The sequence below is a fragment of the Pteropus alecto genome, unplaced genomic scaffold, assembly GCF_000325575.1.
Source record: "Pteropus alecto unplaced genomic scaffold, ASM32557v1 scaffold152, whole genome shotgun sequence".
NCBI lineage: Eukaryota > Metazoa > Chordata > Mammalia > Chiroptera > Pteropodidae > Pteropus > Pteropus alecto.
Window position 1 is genome coordinate 7,386,601 of NW_006432227.1, and position 18,560 is coordinate 7,405,160.

The 18,560-nt window shown below is 32.1% G+C and overlaps 1 protein-coding gene across 2 annotated transcripts in view; it reads left to right on the top strand.

The window, feature by feature from the left end:
* The window catches only part of CDH12 (cadherin 12), a 332,500-nt gene that overhangs the window by 156,475 nt on the left and 157,465 nt on the right, over positions 1 to 18,560 (top strand). For both annotated transcript variants that reach the window (XM_025043537.1, XM_025043538.1), the window contains exon 3: positions 13,817 to 14,111. In XM_025043537.1, coding sequence (XP_024899305.1) covers positions 13,817 to 14,111 — 295 coding nt within the window. The remainder of the gene's footprint in view (positions 1 to 13,816; positions 14,112 to 18,560) is intronic.

The following is an 18,560-nucleotide window of genomic DNA, read 5'->3' on the forward strand; positions in this document are numbered from 1 at the left end:
ACATGGACAGTTAATTGTGGTTACCAGAGGGCAGGTGGGTGTGGGGGAGTAGATGGAGTAAAAGGTATCAAATATTTGGTGATAGAAGGAAGTCTAAATTTGAGTGGTGAAAACAAAATGAAATGTATGTATGACATATTGTTAAATTGTATACTCAAAACCTATGTTATTTTATTAACCAATGTCACCCCAATAAATTTGATTAAAAAAATCCTCGAATCCCCAACTTGAAAACAATATTGTGAGATTTGAAATCCTTGTAGATTTTATAAGTATTCCTAAATAATCAGGTACATTAATTTATATATAATCTATTAGCTTGAAAATTTATAGATTTATTAGGTTGCCTATTTGCAATGTAAACAGAAACAACTATATTAAAAATAAATGTATTTAACATTTTCATATATGTTATCATAGGGTGAGGAAGAAAGAAAAAGATTGTGTCCTCGTAAAAAAGTAAAATAAAATTTTACACATTAAAGCAACTATATACAACTTTTATTGTGTGTAAAAGTGGGAGCTGGAAGTCTTCTTTGTGTATTCAGGTGACATAATTCCAGTTATGTCACAACATTTTCTAGCTAGTTATCATGTACTTTTCCATGGACAAATATCATTTTTAGTCTTAGCTATCATTGCTTATTTCATAACTGCATAATGTATCGTAGACTATTTATGAATAAGATAAATTATATCACAGCTTTAATTTTCAGGTTTACAGCTCTCACTTGTGCCATTTTAAATGAAGAGATTTAAAATGTAACTATAATTTTATAAATGTTGTATTCCACAAAATATAAAATGTGATAAAAATGTAAAGTCCAGAAAATATTTGCCATTACTGCTGCTTTCTGTTTACAGGTTTTGGGCCTTTTGAAAAGGTTAAATATTGGGGCAAAAGACATTTTTGTAACTGTTGAAAAACTTTCCAAATAGTTTACAGTAAAATTAAAAATAAAGTAAAAGAAGAAGTGCATTAATTAGACTAAGACAAGACACATGGATTTTGTTTCCATTCTTGGACAAGGATTTTAATATTCCAATCTCAATCTCTTCCTACTTATCTCTAAGGAGCTAAAGATTATTAATGATGTCAAAGAAGACAATATTTATAAAATAATTAGTACAACCCTATAAATTATTTAAATAGAAAAGAGTAGTATAATTATTAATAATCAAACGATCCCATTGCATTTGATTTATATTGTTCTTTACACACATACCCAAGTCTGATAAGAAAGCTAATGTCTACTAATTTTACTCTGTGTTACTTTTCCTATATTGCTAATGGAGCTTGAAATTGATGTCGTCCTTTGTAAGCCCGCATCGATCTATTCTCAGTCCCTGATGCCATTTCATGCTACCAACTTTTTTTTCATATAAATTCGGTAGCATATTTACATATAAAATCATAATAAAATGCATTTAATATAATTTATCTTACGTGCAACCATCAGAAAACTAGATTCCTTTACTTTTAAATTTTAAAAATTATATAGGCACATAATATTTTGATTGCTTAAACATTATAAGCAATCAAAATACATTGCAAACATGTGCCATGTAGCCCCAAAATAGCACCAGGTCATTTTACTTGGCTTAATGGAAAGAACTCTGGGCAAAGAATCGGCCAACCCAGTTTCTATTTTGATTTCTGTAATTAACTAGCTCTATGATATTGAGGAAATCACTTAGCCTTTTTAATTCTCAATTTCCTCATTTGTGAAAAGAAGTAATTGAAATAATATTCTCCAAGGGACTTTACAGTTCCAAAGCTCTGATTTTATGCCATGGCAGAATCCAGGCATTAAGACCATTTTTTTTTTCTTTTCTTTTTAAATCTATACATTCTTCTTAACAATTCAAATTAGCTACCGATATTTTTGGAATGCCTGATTCAAAGTATAATTTGGTTTAATAGTTGCCTGTGATCAACATAATTAGGCGACAGCCAGAGCTGTTAGTCTCTCCAGCCAAGGGAATATGCAGTAGTCTGGACTTGTCAATTCAAGAGTTGTGTCAGAAATACTTCTTGAACAAGAAAAACATAGCCTAAACTTCTGTTAGGCTGCTCTTTTTTTTTTTTTTTTTTTAATACATATATTTTGCCCATCAACTGATATATATCTGAGATGACTGCTCACATGCCTGTTTTATTATTTTCCTTCCTATGAACAAAGCCAATAAATGTCAAGCATCATTAACAGCAAGTCTGCCCTCAAAACCAGCAAATGAAATGGCAACTTCTAAGAGAAGGTTCCAGGATATAAAATGGGTGACAACTTTGTTATATCTTTAATCGTAGAAGCCTCATAGAGGCAAAAGTTCTCAACATTTTATAAGGCAATAGATAAAGCCTGTTTTAAACTAAACTATAATATAATTTGTATTTTCTTTGTGAGAGGGATCAAAACTTGGAATTAAAGAAAAATCATGTTCAACACGGTGTTCCTTGCAAAAAGGTAGGAGATTGGCTTGGACATCAGCTAAATTATAGTATCATAAAGGTTCAAGCACAGAATTTCAAAAGTATTTTGTGAACTGTTATGAGTTTTCCAGTTTGTATCTGTGATTCTGAATTGGAGAAGGGGACTGGGAAGAAACTGTGAACCCTGATGCTGCTCCCCTCAGTATATATTTTGCATAATGATGTAGCTGCTAAGCTTTCATTTTAGAAAATTCCATGTTTAAAAAATGCTTAAAATGGCTGGCTTAGAGAATGCTGGTATGGAGCATGATAAAATTAATAAATGTATGAATTTGTTTCAAGTTTAATTAACTGTCATTATTTGAGTGGCAGGAGCAGAGGCCTGTGCCACAATGTAAGTATCTGTGCAGAGTGAGACAACATATTTTATGTGACTTCCCACAACAATTTACATGATGAAAACTCTGACCTCAATCCTGAGTTCACTACACACTGGATCTTTTGCCCAGATTTTCTTCATTCAGAAGTTCAGATTGGCAGATATTTCATTCTGACATAAAACAAGAAACAGAATTGTTTCAAGCTATATAAAGGATGCAGAAGTAGCAATAGTGATATCTGCTACCCTTTTTATTATATATATTTGTTTTTATCAATTTTGATGTTGAACAGATTCTCTACCCATGTTGATCTTTGGGGACTAACTAATAGATTTGTCCTCAAATCTGTGGGACTAGATTACAATCAGTATTTAATAAATGTTTGTTGCATGGGAAAAGAAAGTGGGTAGTTCTGTTTTGTGGTGACTTAGGCAGGATTTTTTTTGTATTAAAATTATTGGGGTGATATAGGTTAATGAAATTATAGATTTCAAGTATACAGTTCAGTAATATAACACATTTATATTGCATTGTGTGTTCACCATCCAAAGTTAAATTTCCTTTCATCACCATATATTTGACCCCCTTTACCCTTTTCTACTTCTTCTCACCCCCTCTTCCCTCTGGTAACCACCAAACTTGTCTGTGTCCATGAGTCTCTGTTTGTCTTGTTTATTTGCTGCTTTCAGTTTTATACCTCACATATAAGTGAAGTCGTATGGTTCTCAACTTTTTCTCTCTGAATTATTTTGCTTAGCATGATAATCTCAAGATCCATTTTTGGATCTGACAAAACCCAATTCAGAGTAGAAGATTCACAGATCCATTCTATGTGGAAAAGTCAGAATGTATCTTGGGATTGACATGATGTCATCAGAACTATTCCTTCCTCGTGTTTTTGTTTTTGTTTTTGTTTTTGTTTTTGTTTTCTCTCATTTCAGTCTCCCTTTGTGTAGACTTTATTTTCTTCTATTTCCAAAGCTTCTCCATTCTGTTGCCCAGGGTGTCGGGTGAAGTGGGGACTATCTTAGTAGTCAAATAGTGAATCCTTTGACTGGAAAGACAAGTACTAACATTGGCCAGATCTGATATTTTTACCCATGACCAAAGTGACAAGATGTAGTAATTAATAACATCACTGGATTCATAGGGTGGATTGGTATAGAATCGCAAAGGAAGGAGCAGATGTGCTTACTAGTAGAGCTGGGATATTGGCAGGGAAAATTAAAGAAGCAAACACATTAAATAATGTGTCAGAAAATTGGGGAACGTAACCAAGAAATCAAAATAGTCTCTTTAATCAAAAGTTATGATTTATTTTAACAAATGAAGTAACAATGCAATATTAGAAATCTATAATTACCTATAGGTACTAGGTTTCTATTGCTGCATAACAAATTCCCCAGAACTTAGAAGCTTAAGACAACATCAATTTATTAACTCTCACTTCTGCAGGTAGAAACCAACACAGCATGGCAGAGCTCTTTTGCTCAGGGTCTTACAATGAAACCAATGTGTCAGCAGAGTTGTTTTTCTCTCTTGAAACTCTGGGGGAGAAATCAGTTTTCAGTCTCATTCAGACTGTTGGCAGAATTTATTGCCTTGTGATTTTAGAACTGAGGTCCCGTTTCTGCTGCCAGTGGCGATGTGGGGACTGCCCTCATCTCCTCCAGGCTACCCCTCTGTATCAGTAATTCTCTACATGGGTGTTTTGGTTCTTTCACGTGTCTCTGATTTCTCTTTCTACACTTGGGAAAAAAACCTTTCTGCTTGTAAAGGTCACATATGATTAGGTCAGCCCCACCCAATGTAAATTACTCACAAGAGTTAAATCGTTAGCCTTCACAGTCCCGGACATGCTGTGGAGAGAATACACTAAAGGGAGAGAAATCTCGGTTGATGTTTTGGGATCCTGCCGAACACACTGTATGTTTGCATTCAATCATAATTGAGAATTGAGGTTTGATTTGAATTCAATTCTGTATTGAATATGCACAAGTTTTATGATCTACAATAATACAGTGAAGCATAATTGGACTCTGGGTTAGTCTCAGAAATTCTGTCTATAGCTTACCTTAATCAGCAATCAATGACATATGAAGAGCAAAATTACAAAAAGCAGTGAAAGGAGATCAGTAAGTAAATTATATTCTTAATCTTGGAAATAATGTATCTGTGCAATCCATGGTATTCATACATCAGCTTTAGTGAAATGTGCTACAGACACACACACATACACATACATCTCTATAGATTACATAAATTATTAGGAAATTTTAATAGCAATGCAATTCAGTATTTTCTGAAAAAAATAATCAAACTTTGAGAGATTTATTCATCATTTAAGGTCTCAATTAATGTCAAATTGAGCATCAGCTTTTATAATCCAGAATTTCTTATTTAAAAAAAAAAAGAACTTTGACCTTTAAAAATGCAGTAGCCTGAAATCAATTTATTTCATGCAGGCTTCCAATAATATATATATATTTGCTACAAGCAGTCAAAATTGAGGTTCCAGCCTCCGTGAGAGTTGTTTTCATTTTTCATTTTTTAAAAAATTCTTTTCTTTTTCCTTTTCTAGTTGAAGTCAAAGTGGAACTATTATCTCTTTGGAGGTTTCTCCAGAATCCTATTAGCCCTAGTGGGAAATAAGTGAAACCTGAGAATGATTTCTTCCCTAATGTGTCTATAATGAGAGCTTTAAAAAAAAAATCCTTGGCTAACCTGCATTCAGAAACAAGATACAACTTATTGCATTTCTTACACAGAACGCTTACTGTGTCTGTTTCTCATTAACACACTGAAATTTAGCTTTCAGATTACTCATGTTTTTACTGCTGGGCAAAACCTGAATATTTAATACATAAATTATCATGCAAATGAGCTAATATTTATGATACTGTTATTGTATATAAGATGCAGAGATAGGAATTCATAACAGTAAATTTGACATAAAACAGCTTGACTCATAATACAAAGAAAGCAATTCATACTTGGATTTATTTATTTATTTTTTTGCATTTGTGATGTTATACTTTCGAAATCCATTTGAAGTACTTATTGTAAACTGAGGAAAGGACACAAAGGACTTCAATGAGGTGGCTTTGTGCTTAACACATAAAGCAATCCCTACAGTAATGCATGCTGCAGAAAATGGGTCACCTTCAACCACCCTTGACATAAGCAGAAAATATAATTTCAGATTGTGTTCTTAAGAGCATTGTTTTATAGTGCGTATATCCACTTGGCATTGTTCATTTTATAAAAAATGTGCATGTGCGAGCACATGAAAACACATGCGAATACTGTCTTCCTCTCTTTTTTTTTCCTCACATACAACGTGTACACACGGACACCTAAATACCCTGTCTATTTGTATGTTTATTAGTTCATTGAGAGAAAGTATACATGTTAATGACTACTGCTCTAACTAAATGGAGTTACTCCATTATGTTTCCAACATAATGAATTTTTATATGTTTCAAAGCAAATTATGGTATAAACAATGTGTAGAAACTCAGAAAAAAACCTCATTTTTCATTAATTTTTTTGATAAAAAAGTAAGTTACTTTTGATATAAAAGTAAGTTAAAATGAATATAAATATTGTTCACTTTTTTCTAGTTGACTAATTGTTTCAAACATATAATTGACACAGTATACTACTGAGATGATCTAACTGTAAATATAATACCACTTGTATTTCAAATAAAAACACAAATATACATACTTTTTAAGAGATAGATGTATGCTTATTATTTTTTTCTGTAAGAGAGTGTGATTTGAGAAGAACAAAACTATAAAAAGAAACTGTTTAGAATGAATATTTTTGCTGCAGTGACCTATATTCCTCCCTGGACACCTGTCCCCTTAGAGCAGGTACCAAGTTAAGTTCTCTCTCTGGAGCCTTCTGTAATCAGTAATGGGAAATCCAAAGCATTTTTGAATGAAACTATTTTCATTAATCTATCCATAAAAATACAATCTGGTGTTGCCCAAAGAAACTGATGTCACAAAACTAATTCTAAGTAGTTTGCATCTGTAGCTAATCTAATTATCTACAGATTTTCATGCTTTTTTTTCTCTCTTTTTTTCTTTTTTTTTTTTGCCTCTAGAGAGACCCCGTTTTGAAAGTTAAGAAAAATGACATTATATTAATCAAATTAAAAGAGAGCTGATTTGGTTTAAGTGCTTGTCCCAAAGACACATGGGATTAGACTGCCTGATTTGAATCTCAGCTTTGTATCTTTCTATTTGTGTGTCTTGGGCCAACTTAGCCTCTCTGTGCCTCGATTTCTGCATCTGCAAAACAAAAACAATAGTAGAGTTGTACTCATAAGGCTGTTCTGAGTGTTAAAGTGCACATAGACTTATAAAGCCATTGGAAATTGCTTAGTAAAGCGTAGAAGCTTGATAGGGGTTTCTGTCACGTTGGATACAATTAGTTTTCTTCTAACTATGAACATAAACGAATATATATGGAAACAAATATTGCTGTACTGGGCTCATTTGGATGTAAATGGAGAGAAATGAAGGGAAATAGATGCTGTGAAGTTAAATTCTCTAAAACAGGGGCTCCCAGCCCCAATCCATGGCCTGTTAGGAACCAGGCCGCACAGCAGGAGGTGGGCAGCAGGCCAGTGAGGGAGGGAAGCTTTATCTGTATTTACAGCCGCTTCCCAGCACTAGCATCACCACCTCAGCTCTGCCTCAGATCAGCAGGCATTAGATTCTCATAGGAGCACTGGTCCCTGGTACCAAAAAGGTCGGGGACCGCCGCTGTAAAATATCCTCCAAATCTTACACTATGAATATTAGAATCCACATTTTGCATATTAGGATTCTGACATCCAAAGATTTCAGTAAGTTGAATAATAACATCCAGGTAAGAAGTAATGGGTTTGGCATTTTAACCCCAAATGTCTGATGCTCATAATCATGGATTTTAGATCATTCTATGTTTTACATTAGAGGTAAGATTTGGGTCTGTCTGCTTTATAAGAGTTATTAAATGCATATGCAAAGAGGTTAGGGTACAATATATAGCTTTTGAAAATTAAATTTTACATTTTGAAATATTAGAATTAGTTTTAAAAATTTCTATTTGATTTATTATGTTAGTATATTACTGATTAGTTTGAGAACTAAATACAGCTTATAAGATGTGTTATATAGTGCTTGATATTCAGTAAAACCTAATAATAAAAATAATAACATGGAAAAATAGTAAACAGTAATAACAAATTAATAAATAATAGGTAGCTATAATAATGTATCATTGTTATTAATGACCTATAACTTTGACATTTATCTTAAATCTGGAATAAAACATACAAATTTGTCTAGAGTTCAGAAAAATAACCATGCTTAAAATCATACATAAAATTCACTTTTATTTCAAATAGAGACATCATTGCTGACAATTTGCTCAGAATAGTTTATTGTCTGGCACTGTTTTGTTACTTAAAGTATGGCCCCGTGAAAAATGTTTTACAGCTTTGGAAATGTATGAAAGAAATTATTTAAGCCTTCTCCTCCCATATTTTTCGTCCTAAATCCAGGCACCATGCCAATGACCTCTCAAAATTTTGCAGAAATACCTATTAATATATTGTGACCATCTCAAATGATATAATGTAATCTGGGTGAACTGAAGTTGTAAAATGTGACACTCTATAAACACAGTTAGGATTCCTCTCATATGTAACTACACACACAGTATTCAAGGACAAAAAGAAAGGTGAAAGAAAATATTGGGTGAATAATATATTTTTTAAACAGTGTTAAATAACAAAAATTTAACTGAGCAATTTTAAGATCGAATTGGCTTTATTCGATGATTCATAAACCAGAAGATTCCCAAGTAGCAAATAGAAAGGAGCTCTGCTGAGCTGTAGAAAGGAAAGGTTTTTAAAGATGGAAAGTGGCCTGATAAAGGAAATTATTAGCTAAGTACTCATTATTTCAGGCAATGTCTCCCTCCTAAGGGGAAAGGAAGAGGCCTGTCAGAAGGATTAACTCTCTAGTGCTGACCAGGTAATTCTAGGTTGACTGGTTAAAGGTTACATTCCTGGAAGAGGTTGAGACTGAAGTTAGGTTGGGTATCAAGTCTTAGTTTGGTGATGTGGGGCTTAGCACAAGTGACTCCATTTCAGGCCTGTTGTATCTTTTCAACAACAGGATGTATAATACATCTTAGGGTACCAGTTTTTGTTGCTCACAAGCACTGTAAATAGTCTTTGTTCTTTTTTGCTCTTCCTTGGCACATGTCTGGGGAGGTATGGGCTTTTTTGAAATGGATTTCTACTTTCTTAAATAGAAGGTGAAATATTTCCAGATGATAAATAGCTTTGGGTCTGTAACTCAGGCATGGGAATTCTCAACTCACAGTGGGCTGTTAAAGGGACTACCCAGGCTTGTAAAGTAGTATTCCTTTTGCTCAAATGGAAACAATCAAGCTAGAAAGAATAAATGAGTCCCCTCAGGGAGTAGAATGGAATAGAATGTCAAATATTCTTGAGCATTTAGTGACTTCAGAAAGAAACTTTGCATTATGCTGTTACTCAGACAGAGTTATAAATCATCTTTGGGTCTGATCTTCTTTTGTCAATAAACAATGTCTTAAAAACAATATAATGGCTTTGTAGCTTATACAGAGGCCACTGTGATTTTTCTGAGAACAGAATAGGCATTAATAGGAAACTAAACAACTACAAAAAAGGAAACATTGAGTATTTTATAAGTTCAGAAAGGAAAAACTGGCAAAAGTAGTTTGTTTTGTACATAACGAAATTATTTCAGGCAAAGAAACTCACATAACATTTTTTAATACCCATTTTTTAAGTTTATTGGAATGAATCTTATTTGTAAACAAAATAATTTCCCCTTCCAACATACCCCATTTTCTCCCCATGCCTAGTAAACACTCCCTATCTGGCAAACAGCAAATGAAAATAAAATCACTGCTGGACATTATAATATAAAAAGCATTTTCTATTCTTATGTGCACTTTTCAACCCAGAAAAAATAAGAATATATTCCTTCCTTTGTGCAGCAGTTTCTAAAATATAATCAGAGAGATGCTAGTAAATACTTAACTTTAGATGAGCTTTCTTAAAACTTTTAAACACTAGAATTCAGATTCACTTACATTCTGAAACTAGCTGGTCTTTGGTATCTTTTTTAAGCTTCTTTTGGCATCTCATTTTCATGTTTCATCTGAGATGACTGGAAAACATCAGAAAATAACTACACGATTTCCACAAAATAACTACCTGGACACTGCATATTTCTACATCCATCATTTATAGAACTTTGTTTCTGGGACAAATTTTATTTTAAGCGTTAATACTAAAAGATAATTGTATGGGAGTTGGCTGCTTCAGTCAGTAAATACAGTCAGCACCTACCAGAAACAGCTTTTTAAAAATAATTGAAATAAGAAACATTTCTTGCTGTTCTTTTTAAATGTCTATAAAGGAAACTAGTTTTATCCTTGTGGAATTATTAGCTTGCAGTATGTGTAGCTTAAAGCTACTGTGTCAAATGGCATCATGTGATTTTTCTAGTTAACACAGCCCAAAGATGAGGCAAAGCATGAGAATCCTCCTCCTGTACCTCTCCCTCCTTTATGCAAATGAACTAAGAAGTAGTTGAGCTCTGTACTCTAAGCCTAAATTCCCATGCTGAAAGATTAAAAGATTAAAAAAAAAAATTGCATCTCTAGAGATCAATTTATGGAATCACTCAAGAATCAAAAATTTTTGATTCATAAAAATTATATTCTTAATGTTAAAATTATCCTTTTATTTTTAAGGAGCTAAACAGTAGAAAATGCTCACACACATTCATTGCCTTGTCTATGAAGGGATAAGCAAAAACCATTGACTTCTTTGAATAAATGTAATACAGACATTAAAAATAATTTTGAAGAATTTCAAATAACTAAAATGATTATAGTATATTGTTATTGAAAATATTGACTCTTTTTTATTTTTAAATATTGTGTGTATGTACATGCAATCAGAAAATATTTTATGTAAATATAAATATATGTAAATATATTTGAGTATACCCTTTCAGATATGTATATATTTATACATACTCATTTTTAGGTATATATATATAACTGAAATGTATAAAATGATAAAAGAACTTATGTCTAGGTAAGAAGATGATGGAGATTTTCATTTTAGTTTATAATATTCTCTATTCAAATTATTTTGCATGTGATATGAAGAAAATTTTATAGTACCCAACACAAGGTCAACATCATATATTTGATATTAGAATTGACAGTGGAAAACACTTATACTCTTAGCTAATCACCCATGTGCTGACTCAATCAACACTGAAATAGCTGATTTTAAATATTGTCTGTCAATGCAGGTTATTATATGTGCTCTCCTTTAAAATATTATCATACAATGAGCTACTATAAAAATTCTAATACTCTCAAGAGTTTTACATTAATCATATTCATTTTCAGTTCAAATTTGAACATACTTTACATATGTTTTGAAGCTTTAATCTCTACAAAACTCAGATTTATATTAGAAGGAAAAAGTAGAAGAGTAAAGAGTACCAGTAATCTAAATTTAATTTGGATTCTGGATAGAGCTGAAAACACATTTGCTTTTTTATTATGTCAGTTTGAAAAGCAAATGGTTCTGATTTTAGCTAAATGAAGATTTTTTTGGTAACTCTACTTGGTTCACGTTGTAAAACCTACTTAGAATTTTCACTCGGTTTCCACAATATTACCACATATGTTTTTTAGCCATTGGCAAAATGGATCCCGTTTATAAAGTCATTGCTTTTGCACTCAGTTTTTGCCTGTCTCATATCTTCCAATAAATTTAAAAGCAAAAGCAGTATCCACTCTGTTGAATATCTTTAATAGTATGGTTAAAATTTGTAATTTCAAATTTGTAAGTTCAAAGAAGATTTATCTATGACTTGACTTTTCTGCTTGAAACTGCCTATGCTTGATAGCTGTTTGTAAAAAATTGTGGGGAGGGGAAGAATTTCTGTCATTCACAGCATTTTCCTTAGACTTGAGAAAAATATATTGAAATCCAAACCTAGTGCCCTCTTACTGTTTTCTCATTCATTAAATTATATCCTTTAACCTTTGCTTATACTCATACAAATATATTGTCAGAGAAAATTTTTGTAATCAAAACAAATTTAAAAAATGAATAAATTCATATTAATAACATTAATTTGAAGGATGATGTTATTTTACTGAACTAAACCAGAGTGTTGAGTTTAAGAGCACAGATGTAACCATGGCTGAGTTTATGTTTTTTTTTTGTTTTGATTTTATTAATACCAGCAAGTCTATTTGCAATAGACTATTTATATTACTCAAAAATTTACAAGAGATCTGAATTTGTGCATAATTATTTTATTTTTTTTAATTTAAATATAGTTGGTCTATAATCTTATATTGATTATGTCAGTTTTAGTGTACGATATAGTGAATTGACATTTTTATAACATACAGTGTGATCACCTAATTCTAGTAATCAAATGTCATCATGTAAACCTATTACAGTATTATTGACTATATTATTCTTTCTTTTTTCATCCATCTCCCCATCCCTTCCTTCTGGAAGTCATTTCTTTGGTCTCTGTTTCTATGAATCTGTTTTTGTTTTGTTGTTTTATTTTGCTTTTATATTGCATATATAAGTGAAATCATACAGATTAAATTTTAAAGCACAGACCAAATGACTATGGATACTTTAAAACTTTAGCTCTTTCTTTTGACTGATCTGTTGACTATTTGAAATGATCTTTTAAATAATAATAATAAAAAACTTGGACATTGAAATCAGAAGTGTGTACCCAAACGAGTGAGAATAGTTTAAAAACTATTTTACATCAGCATCTGAATAAAAAAGACCCATTATTTTTAAGAATATATATTTCACATAATTTATATAAAAATGTATTTTATTGTATTTATTCATTTCGGATAATTCATAATCTCCAAGACTATGTCTGTCTTCTATTAATTTTGGACTCCAGTTTGAAAAACAAACTTCTAGTATCACGGTGATAATTTATCTTCTTTATGGTCCTCTCTCCTACACTATTTATGTGTATCTTATTCCATGCTATAGTAGTAAATTATACATATGTTGAATTTCAAAAGAAATTAGCAAAAATTCAAAAATTTTCTATACGTTTTCAAACATATAGAACAAATTAGAACAAGCAATTTGGCTTTGACTTCGAAAAGATAATCAGTGATTCTACCCATTATTTGGATGTGTAATATTGAATAACTCATTGAAAGTCAGTCTATTAAAATGAGATAACTCTATCATGCATAATTGAAACAGTCCTGGCCTGCCAAAATTCTCCTCTCCTTTCAAATGAAATATTTAATGTTTACTAAATTCCTTTATCTTATCTTCCACTAAATTCAGGTCCTTGATTTCTACCTTCAGGATATTTGGAGGGTGTATGACTTGGTATTTATGAGCAAATTTATTTTAATTTTAACAATCATTTAAAATGAAATTAAGTATAGGTAAGATTTGTGCTTTTCTTTTTATGAAAATTTTATCTCCAAAAGTATATAAAAGAAGTAAATATGTACAAATGTGCAGAATAGTTGTATTTATGCATGGTGATGTGTTTGGGGGTTATACTTCTGATCTCTGTGACACACCAAGAAATAGAATGAATTAACAGAGGATGAATGAAAGAAGGTATATGTAATCTATGTGATAAGCCAAGTAGATTAAAAGGTAAATGGTGGAATCTTTGGGATACATAGATGTTCACCATAGATTTTTCAAACTTTTTTTTGGTGTGTATTTAAAATGTTAAGTTGATTTAAAAAAAAAAAAAAGGAAAAAAGAACTATAAGATTTTTATTTTGTTTAACTTTGCTGATGAAAAATTGTATGATTTCTGAACATAGGACTACCTATCCACTTAATGGTCTTCTCTCTCTCTCTCTCCCCCCTCCTCCTGCCCTGCCCCCAAAGCTCCATTCCGACTTAGATAAGGGAGAGGGCACTGTTAAATACACCCTCTCAGGAGATGGCGCTGGCACCGTTTTTACCATTGATGAAACTACAGGGGACATTCACGCAATAAGGAGCCTGGATAGAGAAGAAAAACCTTTCTACACGCTTCGTGCTCAGGCTGTGGACATAGAAACCAGGAAGCCCCTGGAGCCTGAATCAGAATTCATTATCAAAGTACAGGATATTAATGATAACGAGCCAAAGTTTTTGGATGGACCTTATGTCGCTAGCGTCCCAGAAATGTCTCCTGTGGGTGAGTAGACTAATCAAAATTCCGTCATATGCTACAAGGCCTTCTCAACATTTATGTTCTAGAGATTGATATAAACATCGTTTTTTGTAACCCAGAGATTATTCTTCCACTGCAGAGGATACAATTATTTTCATTTATTTTTTCAACATTTTCTCCTTTTTGTTACATTCTAAATACGTAAATAGATACATAAATTTTTAGGCTATATAACAGTCTTCACTATTTTCCAATCTTTTCATGTCCCTAAACTCATAGAATTCCTTTTGTACTTTAAGTACAAATCTCACTTTGTATTGAAATTATCATTACAATTTTAGATGTCTACACAGTGCTGGAAGTAACTATCATATCCAGCAAACACCAGATAGTAATTCTTGGCTCAAAATAAATTATCCAAAGCATGTATTGCATCTGAGTCTGGAAGTAGCCCAGAAAGGGGTGTGTTGCATCTTTTGTAGCTATCAATAGAGATTCCAGAAAGATGATATTGTTTTCTTTGAGGCTACAGTTAACCTATAGTAGTTAAACCATCACAATAAAAAACAAATATTGTTATGAAGTTATTAGTAGAATAAATTTACAATTAAGCTATAGTATCATCATCATTCTTAATAATTAATAATAATGTGAATTCATATTTTGACAACGACCTAAATTTATAAAGTCCTATAATATGTATTTTAAGGTCGAGAGTTAAGGATTCCAGCTTTAATGACAATTTTAAATTACAATATTTATTCCTCAGTCACCATTGCGAATCCCTCACTTTATTTCAAAGCCAATTTTAGTTTCTAGCACATTAATAAGATAAACCTACTCATCACTTCCAGCTTCCAACTTGAAACGTGTATGTGAGACTTTGCTAATATTTTCTATGCCTGACACTTCTCAGAGGGCTTCTGCTGTTCCTACAATCATCCCAGATACAAAAAGAAGGTGGCACAGAATACTTTGAGGGCAGAAGCAGGTTACTGGCTATAGGTGTTGTCACATGGATTTACCATAAACGCACTTGAAATTGTGTCTGTGACATAGGCATTTAAAGACTACATTCTCTCCTTGACCTGATAAGTCAGCTCAGACTTGTTCACTTAGATTTAAAAATTTTGTGTGCATACTCAGTGTTGTATATCTGTTATTCAATTTCTGCTATATTTTTTGAGCTGCCTCTTTTATGGAGTGCTATGGTTACTGGAGATTTAGAAATACAATTGGAAGGTATCTTATTAAAAAGTAGTCCCTGAAAATGGGAAAGAACAATTTTTTAAAAAATTGTGACTTGATCTTACAGGAGGAGAAAAATGAAGGTAATGTTTTGCGAAAAATTATAGCTTTTAAGAAGACAATGCTATTTAGTAATAAATAGTTTAACCTGGTGCTGACTTCATGTAAATTGGAGAGTTTACATGAATTTTTGACCCTCAGTGGCTCTTTATTACTGAAACAGCATCCTTAAAGCAAACATACACACCTCTGTACAGTATTAGAAAATTCTATCTTATTAAATGAACAATTAGGTCTTTTGTTGTGCCAATTAGGATAAAGGGTAGCTGCAGAGTCTGAGCCTTTACATAAAGAGTTCACAGCTAGTGCCTGAAGAGAGAAATAAATCTGGAAAATCAGGCAAGCGGTAGGTGAATGAGAGAACAAAATAGCTTTTGTGTGCTATGGTGCTGAGACATAACTTTCTGTGCTGCTGTGAGGATTCAGAAGGATCTATGGGAGAATAGGTTCTTTAAAATGTTTTGCCATGTGCCATAATCGAAATTTCTCATAGATTATTCAAGAGACTCCAAATAAATACTTAAACTGATGTTCAGTGTACCCTCCCTTTGTATTGTTATTTTTTTTTTTAATAACAGAGGAATATTTCTTTTGAATATGAAACCACATCACATGCTATGAGTTCACCTAGAAATTCTGGGACTACATTTACATAATGTGCACTTTTCAAATAAATATTAAAAAATATGAGCACCGCATATAAATTAAATATTAGAAATTAAATACCTATCGCCCACTACTCTTGCCATTCCTTATAATCCTGCCTATACACATATAGTCAAAAAACACAGGACACCCTGTTAGATTTATGGTATTTGTTGTTTCAGCTTATACATGACCAACCTAAAGCTAACCAAAACCTACTGTGCATCCAGGCATCATATTGATGTTTCTAGAACTGAACCCCATTCTCAAGCATATCCTTCTTACCATATGGAAATGCTCCACTGCTCTAAATTCCTTTGTCTAACAATTATTCTTTTCTCATTTTCTTTCTCCATATCCCTTTTAAGCAGTTCCTGCCTCGGAATTATTTTTCTTAGAATATCAGAATAATTTTTGGTCAGAACCAGATGAAGCTCAACATGGTATACTAGGTGGCATAGCTATTGCTGCAGCACACCTCATTATCGGTTTCATATACATGTTTGAGGTATTTTCTAGGCAATAACTCTCTCCCAATCATTGAAAATGTTACTATTTCATGTTCAATAAAAGAGAAGAATCGACCAATTTAAAAATACATGTATTAAAATAATTTATTTTGTAATACAGAATATAAAGAAAGAGTGGAACATTAAAACAAAGTTTATTATGCAGGTGTCAATTTGGCATTAGTAGATTGTACATCTGAAAATACTGTGAATGATTAAACCGGGAATGAAAATTAACTAAAGTGAAATTTGCAAAGAACATAACTGTGCAAAGGAGAGATGGTGGTGAGCACGTGGGCAAAGATTTCAGAGGAAAATCAATATTTAAGATTTGTAAGACTGTGGAATATATTTAGTTCCCGAAAACTGAAGAAAATTCTATGTATATGTGCGTGTATGAATTGTTAAGAGAAAGGTCACTTTATTACTAAATTGTGTGACATCCTATATGCCATGTAAGTAATATTCGTGGATAAAGTGCTTTTACTGTGACCTAAGGAGATAACTTAACGATCCAGATATTCCCCAACTCAGAGTTACTCCTTGGAGACAAATTTGGTCATTACGAATGTGGTCTTAATTTTTTAAGATCACTAGAGTAACAATGAATTACCATAATGTGCCCTCTTTAATAGCTGGTGATTATGTATCAGTAGGGTATGCAGTTTAAGTTACTTTTCCTAGAGTGCTGACAGGTTTAACATTTTCAAATCCATATTCATACTTGTATTATCTTCTGCTGCCTGAGCTAAGCCATTTTCAAGCAGCTGGTTAGATTATTGGTAACCAGGTCTTTATGACGATCTTTTATAGATGTCAATTCGGAGTCACATTTTATGTAATATGACCTACCATTTCCTGAGCAATAGTTAGGGGCCAGGTGATCTAACTAGAGTTTCATTTCACCATTTTATTTAACCGTTATGATAACGCCATGCATACGATAACTTAATTATTGGTCTTTATTTTTATATGAAAACTTCATTCTTATGTATCAGAAAATAGGAATGACTCCCACACTCTTTAGAACAAAATTAATTATAATCAGTTATACCTTTTTCCTAAGGATAGTGGCTTTTAAAATGTCTTTGGGGGTCTTAAATTTAGTTTTCAAACTCAGATGATCTGGTTAAGATTTTGGACTGTGTGTTGAAATGCATAATAATATAATATGTTATGTTAATTTAAGAATAGGAGTCCCTGATTAATACAAAATCTGAAGAATAGATATCTCTCATCCGCTGATGTAAAAACAAGTTTAAATAAAACAAGATACACCTAAAAGGAATCACACTGCTGGCTTAATAAAATAAACAAAGAAAAAACCTATTAACATGTCCTTCCTCCTTTTTTTTAATGAACTCTATCTTGTTTTACATGAAACTTGGGAATAAATGCTAAGATTTTTGGTAGAGTTTTTAGTAGGTTATTAAACAGAAAATATTTTCTACATGACCATATTTAGATAGTCCAATTCCAAGAAAGAAATAGGAAGGCTGTTACTATGCTTAACATTGATCTATTTTATCATTATTATAATTTAGAAAATGTATAAATTTCCACATTTTCTTCCTTTCATGAAAATGCCATAGGGAGACAACCAAGAAATGATAAAGCAGATATATTATTTCATCTATGAGCCAGCCATAGCCACAGAGAACAACTCAAGTAGTATAGTAGAAACAGGTAAACTAGCATTGGTTTCTAGCTGTGTTCCATAAGCAGAGTCTTTGTCAGGAGGTTGGAGATAGGATATTGGCTATTTTCTACAAATAAAGATATTCTCTTTGTATAATCAAAATATAATGATTAAAGTCAGGAGATTAACTTTAATGCATTATTGCAATCTGATACTTAGACCCCATTCAGGCTTCATCAATTTCTTCAATAATGTCTTATATAACAAAACATTCAAGGTCAAAATCACATATGGCATTTAAATGCCAAGTGACCTTAGTTTTTTTCAACCTGTAATTGGGTTTTTCTGAGGTTTCCGCATTACATATTCAGC